Source organism: Argopecten irradians, chromosome 3 (genome assembly GCF_041381155.1).
Source record: "Argopecten irradians isolate NY chromosome 3, Ai_NY, whole genome shotgun sequence".
Lineage (NCBI taxonomy): Eukaryota > Metazoa > Mollusca > Bivalvia > Pectinida > Pectinidae > Argopecten > Argopecten irradians.
The window spans coordinates 39,060,288-39,084,350 of record NC_091136.1 but is presented as its reverse complement, the minus strand read 5'-3'; the positions used below and the strand labels follow the sequence as shown (position 1 = coordinate 39,084,350).

General features: G+C 34.0%; 1 protein-coding gene across 1 annotated transcript; it reads left to right on the top strand.

Annotated features, from left to right (window-relative positions):
- Positions 1-6: 6 nt before the first annotated feature.
- LOC138318527 (sphingolipid delta(4)-desaturase DES1-like) lies at positions 7-23,847 on the top strand. Its single transcript, XM_069260967.1, is given in 4 exon segments — positions 7-208; positions 14,831-15,474; positions 15,476-15,574; positions 22,305-23,847. Coding segments are annotated over 4 exon segments (975 nt in total). The 5' UTR covers positions 7-126; the 3' UTR covers positions 22,455-23,847.
- The last annotated feature ends 216 nt before the right edge of the window (positions 23,848-24,063 follow it).

Here is a 24,063-nt window from a genome sequence, read left to right as displayed (position 1 = left end):
ATCGCCTCATTTCATTCTGACACACACATGTGGTCGGGACACGACTGGCAGTGTGAGACAGACATCAGTCCACCGATGTTGTATTGTCATATGTAGCGAACAGGGAAGCATTATTGTGCATTCAAAATGGGAGCACACGTTTCAAGAACCGATTATGAATGGGTTTATACAGAGGAGCCACATGCAACTAGAAGGAAAGAAATTCTGGGTATGTTTTTTTATATGAATTAAGATGCTGCTGGCATTTAAACTCTTTCTACTCCACATCTCACATATGTGCCCAACCCCATCACCAGGGTTGTAGATAACGCGAATGTCATTTACTCCCTGTTTGTTAGGAATGCTAAACCTGCATGCATCTTGACAGAGAGTTAAAAAATATTTTTTGCAACTTACAAAATTAGATAATTGTAGGCCTATATCTAAGTTATGAAACATTCATCAGTGGCAAAATATGATGAAACTTTTTTTTTCCATATCAACATGTTAGATATTTCATATATTTATTCACTAAATTTCTCTTTTTTTTATGTTATGCTTAATTATTTCCACACAATTTTTAATAAGATGATATTTATTCTATTTTGCTTCAAGTCATTGGGAAACTATGTTGTTAACTGTAAATTTGCACATAGATAAAAAAAATATGTACACATAAAAATGGTATCATAATATTGATGATAAAGAATCATGATAATAATTGATTAACCAATAATATTATAATATTATATAATCAGTGTATATAAACTAATAATTATTAATTAGATAATATCTTGTGTACCAGTATACTGTTTGCATTTTCATAACAGCTCCATATTATTGATACACATGATTAGGTATAATATATTCTCAGTATATAGAAGGATGTCATAACTGGCAATCTGGATTGAATCACTGATATTTACAATTATGATATAGTTGTGTTAATCACAACTTTAAAGGGCCACTACCTTTCCGAAACGGCTTTTAATTTTTAAAATAGGAATGTAAAACGAGATCAATAATTTTGTAGAGTCGCAGAAGTTATTAACTATACGTTTACTAGCAAACTTATCATCGCCTTCAGAACTATTTAATTAGAATAAATAAAATGTTAATTTTCATAACGCGGGTCGTTTTATGTTTCCCGCCGTCGTCCTAAATGCTGCGCGGTAGTTGACTATCACTGCGCCAGACGACAAAACAGCGAAATGAATCTCCACGTACATTAGACAGGAAATCTTGCATATTTTTGGTGTTGTAACCTCATCTTAAGCCATCGACATATATTTTCTTTTGTTATTAATGTTTTTAAGAAACCTTTAAATTTAGCTCCGGAAAGGTAGTGGGCCTTTAAGTAAAACATTTTTAAAACTGAGAGAACACTAGTAGTACTGTAAAGTTTTCTTATAAGTTATGTTTAATAATGTCATATTTCTTGATATAGAGGAACTATGCCATTGATCCTATATGATTTGAAACTTTTTTAATTTACTGGAAAATACATAATTATAAATCTGGTTGTATATTTTGTATCTTACAAATCGTAATATTATGCTACCATATTGTATTTTGTACAACTTAATAAAAGAGTGAATTTATTCAGGGAATTTTGAAAAATAATAGTAACAATAATATTGAAATTATACTTATATTGGCAAGTTGTTAAATGTTTCGTACATCATATTCGCAAGGTTTCTTGACCAATTTATGAATTGTAATCTATGACTAATTTGCTGGTAATTTAAATATCACTGTGTATAGAAATGCTGTTAAGATCGGATAATGATAATTCATTGCAAATCTTGAGGATAAAAAAAAAACACTAGTACAAAGTGTAATGTGAATTACAAACTGATATCTTGATCAGTTACATGTAAAAGATTAAAGGTATTGTTATTTCTGGTTCAGAAGACGATATAGTACACCAACCCTAGTATAGAAAATTCATGTACTGGTATTTGTAGGTTGAATAAAGTTAAAACAATGCAGAACAAAAGAATGGATTTTAAAAACCACACCAGATTACTAGAGATTAGTGTGTTCTCCCAAAGTAATCGTACATTTATAGGGGCACACAACCAAATGACTAGTGTGAATCAATAGATTTTAGCTATTGACAATTTTACATTGCATGAGCATATAATTGAACTTTAAACTACCTGTATTATTTCAAACTATATTCTTTCCTACACAATATTCCGTATTGTCTTCAATATCACTTGAAGTGAAATTAATCTAGAATGAACCATACATATTGCATGTATAGGTAATATGGTCTACTAGCATGCACTCATACACTTTTGGGATTTAAATAGTGAGCTACAAAATTCTTAATCTGATTAAGTATGGGATTTCGTGAAATCTCGTATCAGGTGTCATTTTAATAAAACCAAGTAAAAGATATGTGAAATTAGGTCAGGTTTTTATTATGTAACTCTATATATATTATAAACATAGCTTATCAAGGCCAATAGAAGGTTCAAAGGTCATCCTTTACACCTCAACATCAACTATCTAAACTTTTGGTTTTTTAATTTGAGATATTCTTAATTGATATGTAGATATAATAATTTATGTTAACACTGATATTTAAGCACATTTATTTGATTGACAATCGTTGTTTTTCAAGTTGTCTTAAAGTCCAATGTCATGGATTTGCCCTTGGGAGCTAAAATGACACCATTCATGTATGTCTGAATCAGTTTGCCTTGGGTTCCCATCACACTCACTATGCATGCACAGGTGATCAGGCCCCACAACTTCAGGTAGATAAAGTATCCAGATTGTAAAAGCAAGGTAGCTCAATTAGAATCAGCTTTTAACTCAAGTCAGTACAATTAATTCTAGGCCATTCCCAAGTTCCAAGAATGTCAAAACATGGACATTTGAAGACCATAAGGTTTAAAAAAAAAATGAAATATTCATTATCTTTGGAAACCCTCTTTAAAGTTAAACTTTTTGACTTATTTTGATATTGTGATTGTAAAATTGTATTAAGCTAACAATACTTTAGAAGATAAGAGGATTGTAGCGGGGTCACAGCTAGGTATAACTATAAGGAGTTGGATGCCTGCCTTAAGCTTAAGCTGTTATTAATTGATGTACTGGGTATTGACAGCTAGGTTAGAAAGCAAAATCCTTATTTGTCATTCCCTATATTCAATTAAAAAAGTCTACAATTTGTAGTAATGACTATAATACTATGATATTATAATTTGAGATATTTCCTTTTGCACCCAAATATAATTTTGCATAATATGATATTTAAGAATGAATCTAAAATTTTGTATGTATATGTACAAATATATATGTAAGGCATTTTTTCTACTGTTACGGATAACTCCATCATACTTTCATAAACATGTTCATATATATAATGTACAAAAACAAATTTGCGGACATTTTTGCTGTCATCTGGATCCATTTTTTACGGTAAAACTTGGTTTTACCAGTATTGGGATCGCAATTCCGGAACTAGCTTTTTTACCCCCCCGGCTGGTGTCGTGAAGAATAAACTGAATAACCACACATTTGTGGTATATGTAGTTGTCATTTGCACTCAGATACAATATAAACTAGTTTAGAATCATTCTGTAAACTTATTCAGCAGCATCAATATCATTTTAAGTGGATTGCGAAGAAAATACGAAAATATAGTGAACTGCATTTCATTAGTAACTTTATAATATTCCCTAGACAATCACAGATACAAGTGGTGTTGTGGTAAGTCCTGAGCTTTCTATGCTGACGGCCCGGGTTCAACCCTTATCGTCGGCAGGTTATTATTTTTATTTTTTTTTTTCATATTTTTATTTGTTGTTAATTCACCATGCTTGAAAATATTCTTTATTTTGTCTTTATATTTTATTTTTGTTTTATTTTATTTTTATTTTCCAAAAGTTTATTCCAAACATAGACATGTATAGCATATACACTAAATTACGAACATTCCACTATTACGGCCACTTATTTTCAGTTCCGATTTTTTTTCTCTTCAGAAATACAATCACACCACTATTCCGTTTTACGACCAATTTTCATAGTCCCAACGACCACTAAATTAACACTAATTGACCATTTGATTATGACCACAGGCACATGTGACTTCACACCTCGCTGTGCCTCACCTTCCCGCACGCAGCAACCCGTGAAACAACTACCCGCAGGTACATCAGTCAGTCTTTTGTTTCCGTCGACCTAATTATCAGATTATCTACCTGTACTAGGAGAGTGTTAATCGCCATCATTTGCATACTTGTGACTGGCAGTTGACGTGATCGAAACCACAAGTAATGCAACGTTCTTTCGATAGCCTGGTGGCGAGATCGAACGATTTAGGCAGTTCTTTCTCATACGTGTAACGCCAATGGAATTAAAATTCTTTAATGTATGAGATATATTGATCTTATTTCAGATATTTATGAAGTACCGTACGTCAATATCTCATTTCAATAGTGTGTCATCTATTTTGTTGCGGTAAACAATCGGTGTTTTGCATTAGTTAAAAGTACGCTTGACTATTGCACAGTAGTCTTTCAAACACTTTTACCGATTGTGATCGTAAGTTATTATTTGACCAATCATTGCACATGGCGGGGATAATTAAAATCGATTTACGTAAATATTAATAATAATTTACACAGATCAATACCAATTTTAAAACACATAGATTCTCATTTACCTCAGGTGATACTATGTGATAATTAAACCAGAGACATAGATAATTTAATAACTATCTAAATCTCTGATTAAACTAACGATATGTATTTGAAATATAATTAAAACATAATAGAAAGTAATGTCTAGAAAAAGTATTTTCATTTAGATTGTCAACAATTACTTCAGTGAAATTCAGTTTAAGATTTAAATAAGCACACACCATTAACTTTATTTAATGAAAAAAATATGTCTATGCTCTAGAAATAAATGGTATAGTCATTATATGTCCCTAATTTATCAAACTTTAAAAAATATTTGTAAATTATTGGTTTTGATTAGATACGCATGCATTAAAATTTGATATGATTAAGATTCTAATGGCCGACAAAACTAATTGATCAAATATAGTAATTTGCAAATTTATCTTAACCAAAATATATCAAACTGGTTTTTTCCCACACGTACATGTACATACTCAGCATGCTATGTTATGTTTCTTATGTTTTTTTTTATATAAATGTAATGTATATGTCATGTCAAGTTTATGTTGATGTCCCATGTATTTGTAAATGTGTTAAATGCAAAAAATTGAACAAAAAAATTAAAAAAATATATATATATAATATACATTTGATATATACATGTATATTGCATTTTTCATAAAATTTCAATTTTGAAACAAAAATACAGTACATATATCATGTACCGGTCAGCTAGGATACAGAGTTTCTGTTCTTGATCGTCATGATCATAGAAGAAACCTGGTCCACCTCAGAATTAAGACCACCTCGCTATTAAGACCACTTTTACTCAGACCACTGGGTGGTTTTAATAGATAGGTTTTAATGTAAATACTGTTATACATATTATCAACACATGTTATATAATGTTTCTGACGTCCCTTGCTCATACACATTTTCATTTACAGCGGTTCGGAGCGGTAGGGAGCTGGGTTTTCGAGAAAAATATTTCAAAGATTAAAGGATAGATAACCACCCCATATATACATCTCTTCGTATCGGTAGCAGTGTGCAGCCAAGCGTGAAGGTGTGATACATTGATCTGACACATTGTTTCTTTATCACAAATATTGATGAGACCAAATATATGTATCATCAAAACATATAAGCACAAATCATAAATTCTTTTGGAAAATGATCAAACATAACATGATCTAGAGTTGGCTGTTCTATTGTTTAGAGGATTAAGTGTCATTTTATAACGAAATCTTATCGTTTGGTTGTTTATGCAAATTAAATGAAAAAATTCGGAGGTGTTTAAAATATAAATGAAATTGTAATACATGTACGTACTATTCTGTACTAGGCAAATGTACTTATATAATTTGTAACACAATGTTTTTTTTTCAGAGTAGATTATCATGTAAAAGTAAAATTGCTGAGTGAATCTGCTATAATATATATTGAAACCACTGAAGCTTATAATTTTCGTTACTGTAAAGGAAATTTTAGAAATATCAACCCATTTCAAATGATTCGACTGAACTAATTAAGTCTTCCCATCTTCTCTTCCCGGTAGGAGTATGTTATTTTTTCATTACATTGTACAGATCAATATGAAATATTTAATGTAAGTAGGAAACAAATTTGACATATTTCAGAGTCAGCCTAATTCAGGTATTCTCTGATAGCAGATAATAAAACCGTGATATTCCACAAAATTAGTACTAATCTGATAGATTTGTATCAATCCATCAAAACAGTAAAAAGTAAGCGTGTCACTATCCTTCATTAAATCATATACTACAATTATGTTTTTCTTGAACCAAGCCTTATAAGAACAGTGTTTATACCAATATTCATATTTCAAAGTAAATTATCATGTTCAAGCCTTATGAAAACAGTTTTGGAACCAATAGTCAAATTTCAAAGTAAATTATCATGTCAAAGTAAAATTTCTGAGTGAATTTGCGATCCGAATTTTGGACCTATCCTTGCTCCAAATTTTGCTGAACAACTTTCCATAATGTTTAATAAGAAGATATTTACAAATTGTAGTTAGAAAAGGACACTGATGACAATATCTGTCATTTAGGTAACTCGTGCCGTTACCGTTTGTTAGAATATATGTTGTAATGTACTACAAACTTGATAGACATAGAGAAAAAATATTAACATGTTTTGACAAAAAACATTCTTCGTGCCATTTACATGTCGTTTAGTTAATTAACTCAGGTTATTTAGTTTTTTAGTTAATTTATATACATTCATGTACTTGAAACTTGATAAAGCATATACCGGTAAACAGCTGATAGCTGACAGAGATTTTTTTCCTCTTTCCCTCTTTTCCCTCTCTTTCTCCCTGATATGTTGCCAAAGTAGTATTAGTGAAGTTATGAAGCATGAAAGTCATCCTTTATGACAATATACGTTAGTTATATATGTTACACGGTCTGACAACCATTAATTTTTGTAGTTATAGATAGTATGGTGTTCTTAAACTTGCTAGATGCATTTTTGTTGAAAAGGAAATCCTTGATGTCATTCATATTAGTCATTAAAGGTCAAATACGTGTACGGTATTGCTTAAACATTATATGAGATTTTATTATAACCAGTAAGTTTTTTCTTGATATCTGAAGAATGCCTTGTTTAGTTTTTAACAAAAAAAAATCAATTTAATTTGACATTACAAGTCACCATAATGCTGAAACTTTTCTTTATATAAACTTGACAACATAAATACTTCCTCTTTGATTGAAGGTTCTGCACTGAAATGCATTATGTGTATTTAGAATAACTGGACCTGTACAAAATGCGAGAAAATAAATCAATGTGATAAATTATTACGACCAAATAAAAAACAATTATTTGTATTAGTTTTTCAGCCTTAGTTTAAGTCCTGTTTTCTTTGGATCGTTTTCCAATTTGCAGTTATACTGATAACATAACCATTGACTTATCAATCTTTAACACTCGAATCAACTCCTATCATCCAGAAGTTTTACCGCAGCAGTACTTTCAGTACTTTGATTAGATTCTAGCATTTTTTTCCAGAAATTATAACTTTATCTATCCTTCCTGATTAGAAAAGTGGACAGTTTGATTCTTAACCATAATGTACCTAAATACTTGGACCTGGAATAAGTGACATCGCCATATTATATTTATAGGATCCAAGGTTAATTGTAAATGGTACTTTTATTGATCATAACTAGACACTATTGAGTAAACAGACAGCTTCTTGTACCAATTTAATGACTCTGTGTATGTGATATTACTAGTAATGCAGTCCTGTATTTATGGAACCTTTACATTATACCTCCGAGCTTGAGGCCCTAATGAAAAATAGATGCTGAAGAAATATTTAATATGTATAGGAAATGCAGCTTTAAAATACATATTGATAATTTTGTTATGCATATTCAATCAATCATACTCCGGGATATATGTATTCAAAACCTGTCCTTTAGTACATTTTGGGGCTGATATACATTGAAATTTTAATTGCATCACCTGATGCATGTGTATATGGACCAGTGATTTCAATGTCATAGTTTGGTGACAATTTAACCCATTTATTGAAGTTTGCTTTATGAATAAAAGAGTAAAAATGGAAATAATTGTCCAGGTACATTATACATGTACAGTGTACTATATATCAATATGTATCTATATGTATCTTATTGTATCTTTTATCAAATAAAACAAAAGGGAAATTGAGTGATTCTTTGGAGCTTTTGAGTGATTGGTTTGGTTATATTCTACTTACAACAGTCAGGGTCATGCCAGGGGTAGGAGATAGAAGAAAGTCTGAGTGCCCAGTGAAAAACCACTGATCTGTGTTCAGTGACATGCAACTGCTCCACATGAAATTCAGACTCAAAACTAGAAGTGGAGGGTTTGTATCTGTAATATGTCGGGACATTTTAATCACCCGGCGAACTTTGAATGAAGATGTGTCGGTTAGGATGGCACTTCCACTGTAAAGATTCTACACCGCTGATTAGCCCGAGATACTCTGGCCCTGACACCAGACTTAGACATTATGACAGATAGATGTCTGGTTTAGGGCCAGAGCGCAGTAGTACTCAAAAACCTGGAATAAGCCGACACCGTTTAGTATCGGGCCAGGTCATCTCCGATTCAGCCTGACCACCGAGAAGCACCACTAACCTTAGTCTATTCAACAAATGAATATCATACCTACCCAAATATAGCAATCCGTCGATATTAAAGATGATTTGCATACTACGAGAAAATGGCACGACGACGAGGGAAATTTAAAGTTGAGGAAAAAAAAACTACTGTGTTGACACAATAGAACGTGCATGCGTGATGAAATGGATGGCTATGAGTAGATAAATTATTCATTTGTTGAAAAGACCAAGGTAAGTGGCGATTCTCGGTGGTAATATTTTGTAAGTAGTCTGAATGGGAGAGTACCTGGCCCGATACCAAACGGTGTCGGCTTATTCCAGGTTTTCGAGTACTACTGCGCTCTGGCCCTAAACCAGACATCTATCTGTCATAATGTCTAAGTCTGGTGTCAGGGCCAGAGTATCTCGGGCTAACCGCTGATATGATGAATGATGTTTTTTCTGTATCAAAAACAGGAGCAGACAAATTAATGTCTGGGCTCACGCTACCCATTCGCATTTTCGTTATTAACGAATCGATCTGGCTAATTGCTAAAATAGATTCATCCTAATTCGCCATAAATGCTGAAGTTATTCTTCACACACCCGATATCCAATCAATCAAACCTTCTAATGCTTTATCAAAACAAGTGTAAATTGTAGGTTACAATATTCTTTTCTTCAGTTACAAAGGCTACTTACTTTACACCATTACCAACATTGAAAAGTTTGGTCTTATTAAAGTTCAAGATAAAACAGTCAAATAATTAATTGCGTCCCAAAAACAGTCCATGGCACTATTTCCTATATGGGATGAAGTACTTATTGCATGTCAACCAAAAACAAAATACGATGTAAATTATTTTATATTTTTTTGTGCTAATTAGACATACATATACATTAACATGAGTAAACACCAATTATTGTTCAAATGATGAGTATCATTTCTGCTCTGTCCGCTATTGTGCATCTTTTATAGTATGTGCACCTGATCACATTGCTAAAAAGTTTATGGTAAGTGTAACTGATCACATTGACGCAATAATGTGTGAACGGTTTCGGTTGATCACTTCATCAGCATTCTGTCGCTATTGCCTGGCAGGCTGTTGGTACACTCTGATAACTTGGTCACAGTTTTGGTTATGTTATCTCGAGGGTGCCTGCAGGTGGCGCTGTTACGTCACACACACATGTTGCAGGAAACACGACGACTTTGTTGAGCATGTTAACCCGGTACTGTCGTTAAATACATTGAGAAGTTAGCCGTTGTTGTGTCCACTTATCTACATTTACGACCTGATACCAGTACAACAACTTGATTTGATTGTTTTTGTTATATTTATTTGATTAAGGTAGGTCCATACTTTTGAAAATCGCGCCAATTCATATGACGCTATACCGGAAGTTGCGGAGGTTGTTTTGAATTCCAGAATGGTTTCCGATACGCCACGACATCACACTTGGATATTTTTCCAATAGGTGAAAATTGTCTACATATAATATTGAATGTTTAAAATCATTAAATAAATCAAATAAAAGCAGTGAAGTGAAAATTATATGCTATCTCTGAGGTTTTTGCGGTCCCTGTCGTAAATGGGAATGGATTTTTAAACACCGGAAGTGCCGTTCGTCGCTATAAATCATAAGAGGGGACCCGGCCCGACCGAAATTCCGGAATTCTAAAAAAATCGCATACGGATTTCCTTTAAACACACAATTTGGAGAAAATCATAAAAACAAACAGACATAAACCAGATATAATATCACAAAAACGTATGATCTGATGTGGAATGTTTTTTGGCGGCATGATTTTCAAAAAATAATCAATTATAACCCATCTTAGCACTGGATGAAATGGGGGTAGGGTTGCGAGTTACAAACTTCAAGCTTACAAAATTGTGAAATTTTGATTGAGGACCTCGTGTTTTTATATGATATTTGAAAAACATATTACCTTGGGCATATCATATACAAATATTGTGAAATTGACATGGATTTTCATTTCCTTTTTGGCCTATTCATTGATTTTTTACTGGCGAAAATATGGCAAAACATGATAATTACGTATAGAAACGGTCCTGGGAAATAACAAAAATTAGTTAGCATTTGTAAAAATAAAATAGCTTTGTATATTGTTCTATCGTAAGAAAATTAGGACAAAAAATCAACAGGATCGAGACTACATTCACCCTAATATTACAGAAAACATAATTTTATGAATTTTTCTATTTTTTCGTAAACCTGTGATCTGGCGTTCATAACACGAACTGTACAATACGTCCTTGCTTATAAGATAACTATTAAAATATGTTATCATTATCTGATATGAGTGTTAACATTGAATAGTTTGATATTTTTGATGTCATACGAGTGCTCTTTTCTGTGTAACAGGAGCGAGACAGGCCCAGTTTATGTATCGCGATAAACTACACACGGCTCTCTACCTGTGTGTTTCAACCCAGGTTCGTAGGGTTTTGCTTGACTTTTGCCGGTGAAGGAAAACGAGACAAATACTTTTAACACGTAACAATTTTTATTTATAACGACATATTACATATTAAACGATGTATTACACAAGACGTAGGGCCCAACAACATTGAGACTAACACATACTTTTAGGTCATCTGTCAGGATGACCTATAGTGGTCATATTTCATCCATCGTCGTCCGCTGTATGCTGTCCGCCATCCGCCGTGCACTATGCGTTAACTTTTCACATTTTGAACTTCTTCTCAAGTTCTACCAGTGTGATTTGGCTGAAACTTGCCTGAAATTATCCCGATATTGTCCGTCGTCGTGCTTTGTGCGTAAGACTATTTATACAAAAGCCTACTCCTCCTTCATCCTTGGATGGATTTCATCCATATTTGGTTTGAAAACATCATTTTGGAAGGACAATCATATTTTATATAAATGAGCCTGGTCCGACCCCTAGGGGCTGAGGGGCCGGGCCCCAAAAGGGCAAATTTTCTTAATTTTAGCTTTAAAATCCTACTCCTCCTTCATCCTTGGATGGATTTCATCCATATTTGGTGTGAAATCATCATTGGGGAAGGACAATCATATTTTATATAAATGAGCCTGGTCCGACCCCTAGGACCAGGCTCATTTTTGGGGGCCCACCCCTGAGGGTGGGCCCCCAAAAGGGTAAATTTTCTTATTTTAGCTTTAAAATCCTACTCCTCCTTCATCCTTGGATGGATTTCATCCATATTTGGTGTGAAATATTATTTGGGAAGGGCAATCATATTTTATATAAATGAGCCTGGTCCGACCCCTAGGACCAGGCTCATTTTGGGGGCCCACCCCTCAGGGGTGGGTCCCCAAAAGGGTAAATTTTCTTATTTTAGCTTTAAAATCCTACTCCTCCTTCATCCTCAGATGGATTTCATCCATATATAGTGTGAAACATGAATGGGGAAGGACAATTATTTTTTACATATATGAGATAGGTCCGACCCCTAGAGGCTGAGGGTTGGGGCGACAAAAGGGCAAATTTTCTTAATTTAAGCTTTAAAATCCTACTCCTCCTTCTTCCTTGGATGGATTTCATCCATATTTGGTTTGAAACATCATTTTGGAAGGACAATCATATTTTATATAAATGAGCCTGGTCCGACCCCTAGGGGCTGAGGGGTACCGTGGGGTCCCAAAAGGGCAAATTTTCTTAATTTTAGCTTTAAAATCCTACTCCTCCTTCATCCCTGGATGGATTTCATCTATATTTGGTGTGAAACATCATTGGGGAAGGAAAATAATATTTTATATAAATGAGCCTGGTCCGACCCCTAGGGGCTGAGGGGTGGGGCCCCAAAAGGGCTAATTTTCTTAATTTTAGCTGGCCCACGTCCTGTTTTCAGGTTTCGGTCTCCGATCTCAATGAAAATTGGTCTATAGGGGTTTTAAATGTGCCAAACAACATCCAAACATTTTCGTAAAGATTTTGGTATTCCAAGATGGCTGCTGGGCCACTTCCTGTTTTAAGGTTTCAGTCTCCGATCTCAATGAAAATTGGTCTATAGGGGTTTTAATTGATCTATAGGGGTTTTAATTGATTCAGAAGGGGGAACTATAGGTGAGGACAATAATATTTTATAAAGGACCGAGCTAAGACCCATGGGGATAGTATGGTGGAGGTCAAAAGTGGGAGCTTTGCTGAAATTTGACTTTAAAGTCTGACTCCTCCTTATATTAATCCTTGAATGGGTTACAACCATATATGGATGAACGACTACCAAGTTTGTTCAGCAAATGACATTTACCTATTTCAGAAACTTACATATTCAACTAAGGTGTTCCTTGTATTGTTTATATTAATCGTTAACCAATACTTTATTCTGTGACTTTGTTATTTTGTGCCATGAGTCAGATGACCGTTAAGGCCCATGGGCCTCTTGTTATGTGATAAAATCGTTTCATTGATTTTCTTCTACTCTTAATTCATATAACATATTGTATGTTTATATTACATTGTATAAGGTATACTATGACCCTGTTATTTCTGCTATTGTGATCCAAGAAGTTGAATTAATGATGGCCTTCCCGCTGTATAATTGGAAAACTTCAGTACATGTGTTAATTACAATCATTCCTTGTGATATTTATAATACGGTGGTTTCAGAATACCAAAATAACGTGGGTAAAGTGGGACTAAGTGACGGTAAATTGTACTTCTTTTCATATTGTTTTGTGATCTCAAAACCACTGTATTACACCACTTATCAAAGCTAGCCTCCTGTAAAAACTGGGAAAATATAGGTGGTACCTATATTTGCTGAAAATCACTTGGTATAAATTAAATAGATTTACTTGTGAAATACCTTGATAGTTCCTAATATACATTTATAATGTACATACACTAGAGGTTCCAGTTGCTGGTATTTTATGAGATATATATAAGAAAATGAATAGAGGAAAATGTACAGTTAGTGCCAAGTATCCCATTGGGTATCTATAGTTTCAACAAAGCATTGACTTTTATTACAACTGAAGCTTTCTACTGAAGTAAACCCATATTGTCTTAAGCCTTTGTAGTCTTTGTGTGTCTTCTGCACTGTTTGGTGCTATATAAATATCAACCGATTCTTTAGACTTATTGTATTTTTGCAATTTTCCAAATGGAACATAATGATAAATCAAGGTTGTATTTTGATAGAAATTGAGTTCTAGTGTTAAAATAGTAATTGTCTTCCAGAGTTTTACATGTTTGACTGATATTATATTACATAGCGCGCATTTGTCTAGTACAAATGCGCGCTATGTAATATAATATCAGCTAGCTGGAACATTTAATGACTGGCAGGTTTTGTTCACAAAGTGGTAACCAGAGTCAGCATGATTACCTATAAATTGTAAGTTCAAAAAGGATTTGGAAGTAAGGACTTCCAAATTAGAATTCAATCTTTTTCCACTTGAATTTTCACACGACTTGGTCATTTTCATAATCATGTATACGTGGTGTATGTATACCTGTAATAGATAATTTAGCAATGATTTGTTCTATACTCCTAGTTTACAAGTCTGTTGTAATTTAAATAACCTGTGTCACAGGAGTCAAACATTCTGTTCATACAGCATAAACGTATATAAATAATTCTATTAATAAAGTGGACATTTTTGTATGTTTTAGGCTACTTTCCTCAATTTACAGAATGTCAAACTCCTGTGTATGTATAAGTTAATTAGATAACACCTTTGTCATCTTGTAAGGATTCTAGAAGTATCAGCTGGCAAAGAAAGTTTTTAGTAATCAAACGTAAGACCAAAATTCGAGCTTTTGAGATATTGACTCCATAGTATTATTTAGGTTAACCCATATTGCTTCTGTGACCAAATATTTAAAATAGTGACTGTAACTTAAATGCTTTTAAGTTAAACACTTTCAATGCATATGTCTACAGTAAACCTCGTCCATAGTTAAATCATCCTTTATGGTAAGTTTTCCATTTCCAGTTATCAGCTGATCATCACAGAAATTGAAAGAATGTGTTATTTCTGTCTACCCTTCATAATTAGCTTTCTGTTGTTGTTAGATCTGTTAAGTACATATAAATGCACAAATTGGTGATGGTTTCTTGTTTATCTTTCCAGCCAAATATCCAGAAATTAAGCAGCTTATGGGATGTGACCACAACTTGAAGTACATCGTCCTCGCCATGGTGCTGGCCCAGATCATTTTTGCTATCATGGTTGCAGACGCATCTTGGCCAGTTGTCCTAGTTCTGTGCTATGTTCTTGGGGGCACTATCAACCATTCAATGACTCTAGCGATTCACGAAATAGCCCACAATTTAGCATTCGGCCATTCCAGACCGCTAGCAAACAGAATTCTTGGCATGATTGCAAATTTACCACTTGGTGTTCCAATGTCGGTATCTTTCAAGAAATACCATCTCCAACATCATCGTTTCCAAGGAGATGAGCGAAGAGATGTTGATATACCAACAAAATTTGAAGGACGCTTTTTCTGTAACACTTTCTATAAATTAATTTGGATAATTCTTCAGCCATTTTTCTATACGATTCGTCCTCTCTTTGTTCTTCCTCAGCCACTGTTAACCCTAGAGGCTGTGAACATTGTATTTCAAGCGATCTTTGATTGTTTGATTTATTACTATTTAGGAGGCAAAGCTTTAACATATTTGATCGCTGGAACATTCCTGTCAACAGGACTTCACCCCCTGTCTGGACACTTCATATCGGAACACTATATGTTTATCAAGGGACAGGAGACACTATTCTTACTATGGTCCGCTCAACTATCTAGTCTTCAACGTAGGTTACCATAATGAACACCACGACTTTCCCAGCATTCCTGGCTCCCGGCTCCCGATGGTAAGTATCATACTTTAGACATATCATTTGTAAAGCGATAGACTCTTGAAAGCTTGGTTAGTTGTGTTATTCGTTTGTTTGTTTGATTATCCTATTAACAGTCAGGGACATTTAAGGACATGCCAGGTTAAGGTGATGGAGGAAAGCTGGAGTACCCGGAAGAAAAATCTCTAGCCTACGGTCAGTAATTGGCAATCTGCTCCACAATTGGAATTCAAACTCGCGACATCTTAAACATGTGCCCCCTAGTTGTTACATAGGGATGTAGATTCTATGACAATGAATGTTATAATACAATGATGATTAAGTGGATCTTAAATGGATCTAAATTGTTTTAATAAAATGTAGCCAAATTTAGATTCAAAAGTGCATGTGTTTTGGATGAAGATAGAGACTAGGAGACACAGGTTTTTTGACAGACATGTTTAAAATTGAAACTGCAGATTGAAGATGTGTACGTCATATCAGTCCAGTTGGCTATGAGGTCATAATTTAACACATTATCCAGGACCAATAGGAAAAGCCCAATTATTAAAAATTCATCATTTTCATACAGTATTTAGTATTATGGTTTTATCTTAAAAGACTTTATTGTGTATTTAGCAAACAATTAGAATAGATGCATATTACCTGCTTTGCAGAAGGTTACAGACAAGGCTAAATATATTACCAATGCATTACATTCCAAGTACATTTGAATTTTCTCATTCATGTAGCCTGATAACATGAAGACTGAAAATCAATATTTCATTATACCTACATGCCCTAATAAGTCGGCTTAACTTATCTATCTGTCTGGTTTTAACCAGCTTTAAAGTCACAGATTATTCATCACAAAGCTACATCAATAAATAGCTGATTCTCTAGGCAAGATCTTTTAAAATATATCATATAGTAAAATAATGAACAGCCAGACGAAATCCATCACACAAGTGTCATACATTTAGTGTACTTTTTAACGTAAAGATCCTTATTAACTTAGTCCTGTATCCCTGCCATTATGAAAACTTGTTCTACTGTCATTGAATTTGATAAGTCAGAAATGGTCAGTACTTTCATAAACTGATTTTGATTATAACAACAAATGTATCAAATAGATGTATCTAACAATATTTCTTCCAAAAAACCAGTGAAATTTACCATGAGTACTCACTCTTAAGCAGTTCATTATGTGTGTCAATCTGGGTTTTGTAAAATCCATGGTAGAGACTTAGAGTTAGTGAGATTTTATAGAATATATTCTCCAGAAGAGCATATTTATAGAGGAAAAATATACTGAACACTTGTTTTGCATTGTACTATACATGTATAATATGCTGTATGCTAAGAATTTTTTTAACAACCATATTTTTGAATTTCGTCATTAAAGCTCTTCAAAGGTATTAGAAACTTCAGTGCAAAGTAATTCAAATATACCAGGTGACATGATCTATGCGGTGCAGTGTATTAGAAAAAAGGGTTGTTTACTAAAGTAAAATATGCAAGTTACGTATAAGATAATGTGTCATGAATACCAACCTGCAGAATATCACGTTCAAACTGATCTCAATACCTTATCTAGCTTACCCTGGAAGTGTAGCTATTACTTTTATATTATTTGGTCGAGGTTTAGGTATCATTACATAAAACACTGTTTACAGGTCATATCAGAACTTTATGAGAACTTCACTCTACTTTCATCAGTTAATGTAAACATGCAATCTGCATAATTACATTTTTGGTCCATTTGATGTCTGGGTAGTTTATGAACTGAAATTTATTTTATGGTTAGTAATCTTACTAGTGGGACAGAATCTATAAAGGGTTATATTGTACTGTAATCAATACTCTAGCCTAGGCCTACTCCTATAAAATGAGAGCCCACTGGTCAGCCACTATCTTATGTTATCAGGGGCGTAGGAAGGGGGAGTTGGTTGGCAGGGGAGGGCGCACAAGACCCCATTACCCCCCCCCTCCATATTAAAGCCAACTAAAAAAATCACAAAATAAGCATAATAGAAAAGCAAAAATGGTCCACCCAGAGAAACATTTACGTAACCTCATTCTAAAAAAAAAATATCCGCATGCGCGTACGCCTTACCTCAAAACATACATGCTACCTACATGTACAAAACCTTATAAAAGAAAAAATTCCCAATACACGAGACACTAGAACAAAAAATGTCCAACAAGGGATTACAATGAACTATTATTCACCAAAAACTGAATTATTGATCTTAAATGTTTACTATGTGTATTAGAATATCAATAGCAAGACTAATAAAATATAAAGATAGCACAACAATTTGCCGAAAAAATGGTGATGAACCTTTCCAAGTTACAGAACAAGCAGAGTTGCATAATGATATGACGACACAATTATCACTTCTTAATGCAGGTTACTTTAAATCGAAAAAAATACCATGGTAAGAACGCTTTAAAAGCATTAAAATGCATTGTAAAACTCACCTTAGCCATTCTAAATCGTAATATATTTTCCCGATTGAGACCCCCCGAACCGCTCAAACACCAAAATCTCGCGCTTCCGGTGCGCTCGCAAAATCATCAAATTACATTTTTAAAACTCATCTCAGCCATTCTACATGCAAATCGTAATATTTTCCCCATGGGTGACCCCCCCAGACCCCAAAATCTCGCACCTTCAGCGCTCACACGCTAATTTGGATGACCCCACTGTCTATAAATGTGAACAAGGATTATATTTAATGATATATGAAAAAAGTATGTAATGTTGTGTTTTGAATTAATACTCCTCCTGTAGATGGGGGGGGGGGTGTTACAAAATATTGAGGACCTTTGCCCCCCCATTACGTTTCATCTTCCTACGCCACTGGTTATTTACTGACTGTGGCACAACACAATGTTTCGAAGTGTCTCATTTTGCTATACTTTGAGTAGCCCCTTAGCCATGAAATGGAATAGGGGGGGGATGTCCCTGTCATCATGGAGAGAGCCTAGTGTGTATGTATTATTCATTCCTGCTTGTCCCTTGGCCTTGTCCATATAATGTCTTGTCTCTTGTGTCATTTCACAAGTTAATACACAGTCTTGTTTAGTGCCAATTTGATGATAACAAATCATACTTGGCTTAATTAACATCCTTGTTCAGTTATAAATGAGTTTTCGCCGAGTGAAATGTTCGAAAAATGCACATTTGAAAGAAAAAAGGGTCCTCATGCACATTGTTGTACTTAATTTTAGAAAATTTTCCACTGCGCAGCGCGTTTTCTAAAATATTCAAGCACGTGATGTTCAAACCTTTAATAATGAAAATTCAATACACACGAACTAGACTGTCTGACTAAAAATGTCCATTAAGGAATTATACTATTTAAAAAAAAATGCTTCTTAAAAGATTGATTTGCTTATATATCTTCAATTCATTATTACTTTGAGTTACACAACAATGTGCCAGTGGTGTGAATCCGATATGTTCAGATCGAGCAGGGTTGCATAATGATATGACGAACTCACAATTATCATTTCTAAATGCAGGTAACTTTAAATCGAAAAATTACCTTAAAAATTGCTTTAAAATCAGCAAAATACATTGTAAAACTCATCTCAGCCATTCCAAATCGTAATATTTTTTATCAGGAAAACCCCCGGACCCACCAAACAATAAAATCCTGCGCCTTCGGCCCTCGCAAATTCAACAAAATGCGTCGTAAAACTCATCTCTGCCATTCTAAATCATAATTTTTTTTCCCCAGGGCAGACCCCTGGACCCCCCGAGCACCAAAATCCCTGCGCCTTCCGTACTCACAAATTCATCAAATACACCATAAAACTCATCTCAGCCATTCTAAATCTTAATTTTTCTCCAGGGGGGAGACCCCCGGACCCCCCCCAAACACCAAAATCCCGCGCCTTCGGCCATCGCAAATTCAACAAAATGCGCCGTAAAACTCATCTCTGCCATTCTAAATCGTAATTTTTCTGCAGGGGGAGACCCCCGGACCCCCCAAACACCAAAATCTCGCGCCTTCGGCGCACGCAAAATCCTCAAATTCCATTGTAAAACTCATCTCAATGTACAAGGATTATATTTAATGATATATGAAAAAAATATATCAATTACCTCCTGTGGGAACAGGGCGCCAAGGGAGGGGGGGTGTGTTGGGTGTTGTTACGAAATATTGAGAACCTTTGCCCCCCCCCATTACTTTTCATCTTCCGAAGCCACTGGTCTGTATTAACAGTGTTCAGATGTATATTAAAAGTATAAGAAATAGGATTTAGAAGTCACCAATTGCTTAGCAGTAAATGCTGCTTTGCAAACTAACATATTACTCTAACTGCTTTTGTTATTTTAAATTCATGTATGTAAGGGGGATAACTGGCCCTTACATCTTGTATCTATTCATAATATGCCACAGAGAAGCTGGGTGGGAGGGCATATAATTCTGACAACATTATATATTTGAATTGATAGAATCAAGATGTGCAGTGCTGATTACTCCAAGTACATTTTAATACTATTTAATTTTCATGATCAGAAGAGTATTAACTCTTGTTACATAACCATATGGATAATTTGATCGAAAGTATAGAGAGTAGAGAGGTTGCCCATACGGTCTAATGGGATGTTGGTAAGTCTTCTGTGAATGAAATAAGGATAACGATCTGTATTTAATGAGTTTTGGTGCCAGACAGATTAATTTCACAATAGCCTGTCAGCTGCGAGTCTGCCAGTACCGTAGTGCCATTATATTAGGAAATGTTTAGGCATAATTTTTAATATACATTTAAGCACATAGGAAATCAATGCAGTAAGGTTTTGTCAACATGAGAAGACTTTCAGCTTTGTGATTTCAAGGTTTCAAATTGATAGTATATCCTTGATAAGGACAAGGTCCTAGTTCAGTTTGAGTAAAGGAAGGTTGATTGTGATTTTATAGAATGGCCTCACAAGAGGATTGTTTGGCTCAATGTAAATGTGCTAAAACATGCTGCTCATTGATAACTGACAATAAAGCAAACTCTTTTCAAAGAAATGTTTTCAATAATGTCTCCTGTAACAAAAGCACTATTATGTAATACTGTTCCGGTAATCTTTTTTTCTTCTCATGCACCTGACACCTTACTTTAAAATCATGCATAGAATTTTAAACTGAAAAAGATATGCATTGTAAAATTTAAAAATAAAAATTAAAAAAAAAAAAAAAAGGGGGGGGGGGTGTCATTTAAAATGATGCACTTGTGGTTTTCCCACACTTCAGGTTTGTAATTAAAGACATTTATAGTTTGATTTCCCAGATATGTATTTATGGTAAACAATACAGAGGTGGCCACCTAACTATTTACTAATAGTTACTAAAACAGGCTTCCAAACCACAGAGACATTTAATTGCATTCTGAATGTTGTCTTGTATGATTATCAGCTCAAAACCCAGAAGAGACACTTGTCAGGCACTGACCGCAGGTGGGTAGTTTATCACCTGACACTCTGGCTTTCCTCCATTTCAAAGACCATGTTTGTCCTCAAATGACTGTGGCCATTATAAAACATTTGCCAAAATATACCAAACCAAACTCTAGGGAAAAAAAAACGTGTCTAAAGCAGACATACATACAGGTACAGTCTTATACATAGATTACCCGGTAGGTACTTATATATCTATTGATTATCCTGGGATCAATTTTCACACTGGGTGTACGTGTGCTGTGTATTTCCTTTATATTCTAGACTTGTCACAGCCTTTGATAAAAAATAATTTATCGGTCGCTAGTGCTGTTATCCACAAGTGTGTTCAAATCAATGTTGCGATATAGATTTTCTGTTGAAATTAAGTTTAGATAAATGTGTTTTGCTTATCATTACTGATTGATAATTCTGAAGTTTGAAGATCAGAATCAGATACCATACCTAGGTAGTGAGTGAGGTTTCAAGTAAGTAAGAAAGTTAGCAAGTGTGTAGAAAAAAATCCAGAAAGTTACAAATAAAAAGTCGTGGATATTTTTATTAAAAGAAACAGTTCCATTAATATCACCAGGTAAATGTTAATTCAGACATATTTCACAATGCTTAATTAAGCTTTGTCATATTTTATGAAATCTAATTTGTTTTTTGTGTGTGTTTTCTTGTTTGGTAAGGTTTTTTTGTGTGTGTGTTTTTTTATACACATAGAGTAGAGACTTTGAGAAAAATGAGTTATCCTAAGCATGGATTAGTTAAATGATCGTTATTCCATAATCCCAGTCTAAATTTATATGATCGTTATTCTATAATCTACGTCTAAATTTATACTATTATAATATTATATGAGGGCTTGGATCAAATATATACTAGTATATCACTAGTTCAGACAGGTCTGACATTTTCACAAGTTTTCTGCCTATAGTGCAAAAGAGTTAGTCAATGAGCAATTTGCCAAAATGTGTCTGTATATTAATTTAAGGACTCAAGCCAAATCAGTTGAAAAATCAATCTGAAAGATATCTAGAGAGGCGATGAGTACCACAAGGGTCATTATTCTTCTTGATAGGCATATTATAGCCAGTTTAAGGAATATTACCGTAGTTAAGTGACCACAGTGACCTAACTGTAAAGTCTCCAGTTACTATTGTCGTCCATTCATGGCCTATACCTGGGATGATCTTAAATGACTGTTGCAGGGCTAATTACAGGCAAATATTGTTACTTCATATTGTTAATGTGAATAATTAATTCTGTGGTCATTGTTTCTATTGCATTGTTTTTAAAGTTGAACTGTTTTTGTATTTATAGGTTAAAAAGATCGCTCCTGAATATTACGACAACTTGCCATGTCATCACTCCTGGGTCAAGGTCATCTATGATTTCATTACTGACCCCGAGATCGGTCCTTTATCACGAATTCGAAGGAAGATCAGAGATGAAGATGGAAAGAAAGAATGAAGCAAAGTGAAGTACACGAGAATGTGGAAAAAAGAAAAAACCTAGAAAATATATGACAATGTACTTGTTTCAAAAGGAAACAATATACTACTGTGTTCTGTTTCAACTTATGAACATTTTTCATTTTATAGTGAATAATAGTAAAAGAATCTTCATAAAATCTAGCTTTCTGAAAGGCCAAAGTTTGATTTGAGGCATTGGTCAGTATGTTATGGTTTTACTATAAAGGCCAAAGTTTGATTTGAGACATTGGTCAGTATGTAATGGTTTTACTATAACGGCCAAAGTTTGATTTGAGACATTGGTCAGTATAAAATGGTTTTACATATTAAGGCCAAAGTTTGATTTGAGACATTGGTCTGTATAAAATGGTTTTACTATAAAGGCCAAAGTTTGATTGGAGACATTGGTCTGTATGTAATGGTTTTGCTATAAAGGCCAAAGTTTGATTTGAGACATTGGTCTGTATAAAATGGTTTTACTATAAATGCCAAAGTTTGATTTGAGACATTGGTCTGTATAAAATGGTTTTACTATAAATGCCAAAGTTTGATTTGAGACATTGGTCTGTATAAAATGGTTTTACTATAAAGGCCAAAGTTTGATTTGAGACATTGGTCTGTATAAAATGGTTTTACTATAAATGCCAAAGTTTGATTGGAGACATTGGTCTGTATGAAATCGTTTAAGTATAAACAGTGGTTCTTTGGTGGCATTAGCTATCATTTACAATAACAAGGTGGCATTAGACTGGCTTTTCTGATTTGTACGAGAAATTATCGGAGACAGGTTTTGATGCAAATGTGGCCTTGGCATATTTTCTGGAGATACAGATTTGGCCATGAGACAAGTACAACTGGTATACAAAGGCTCAATGGGGCTTAAAAAAACTTTTATTGTAATTAGGTGATTAATTTCTCTTTGTTTTGGTCATAATGAATTAACAATGTGATAAAAGATTTGACAGAATTTGCATTTTATTCGGGAAATATATACTAAACAATTTTTTTTAGGTGCATTATATCATGCAGGTTTTTCTATTGATATGTAAATGAGTGAAATTGAAAAGTGATTTAGTTGGTAAACAGTGGGTGATGTCTCTAGATTCCTTCATGCTTTAACTCTTTCACTCCTGAAATTTCGTTATGAATTGGTCTGGCCTTTGATTTAGAAGAGCCTAAGTATGTTTGCAGGGGTTAATTAATTAAAGTTAGGATTATCATTGTTAACTGTGTTGTGATTTATGTGTTGAGATTATTGGTGATTTCCTAAATAGCTTAGTGGCACCTGAAAGGAAACACATCATACAATGTAAGTAATTATTGACTACTGTATTCATGTATAATTTACAGTGTTGTTTTATTGAATTCATAAAAAAAAAAAAATCATAATTTCGAACAAATTTGTATCATGATTCAACTCTGACAAAGCCTATCAATAAATCATCAAGCTATAGCACATTTGAACCCATGTTCCCAGTGTGTTAATCCCTGCTTAACCTTCTCGGGCCTTACACTTACTTATTAGGTCAACTGAGACGAAGTCTCAAGTGACCTATTCTAATCGCCTTTTGTCCGTCGTCGTGCGTCGTATGTCCGTAAACAATTTA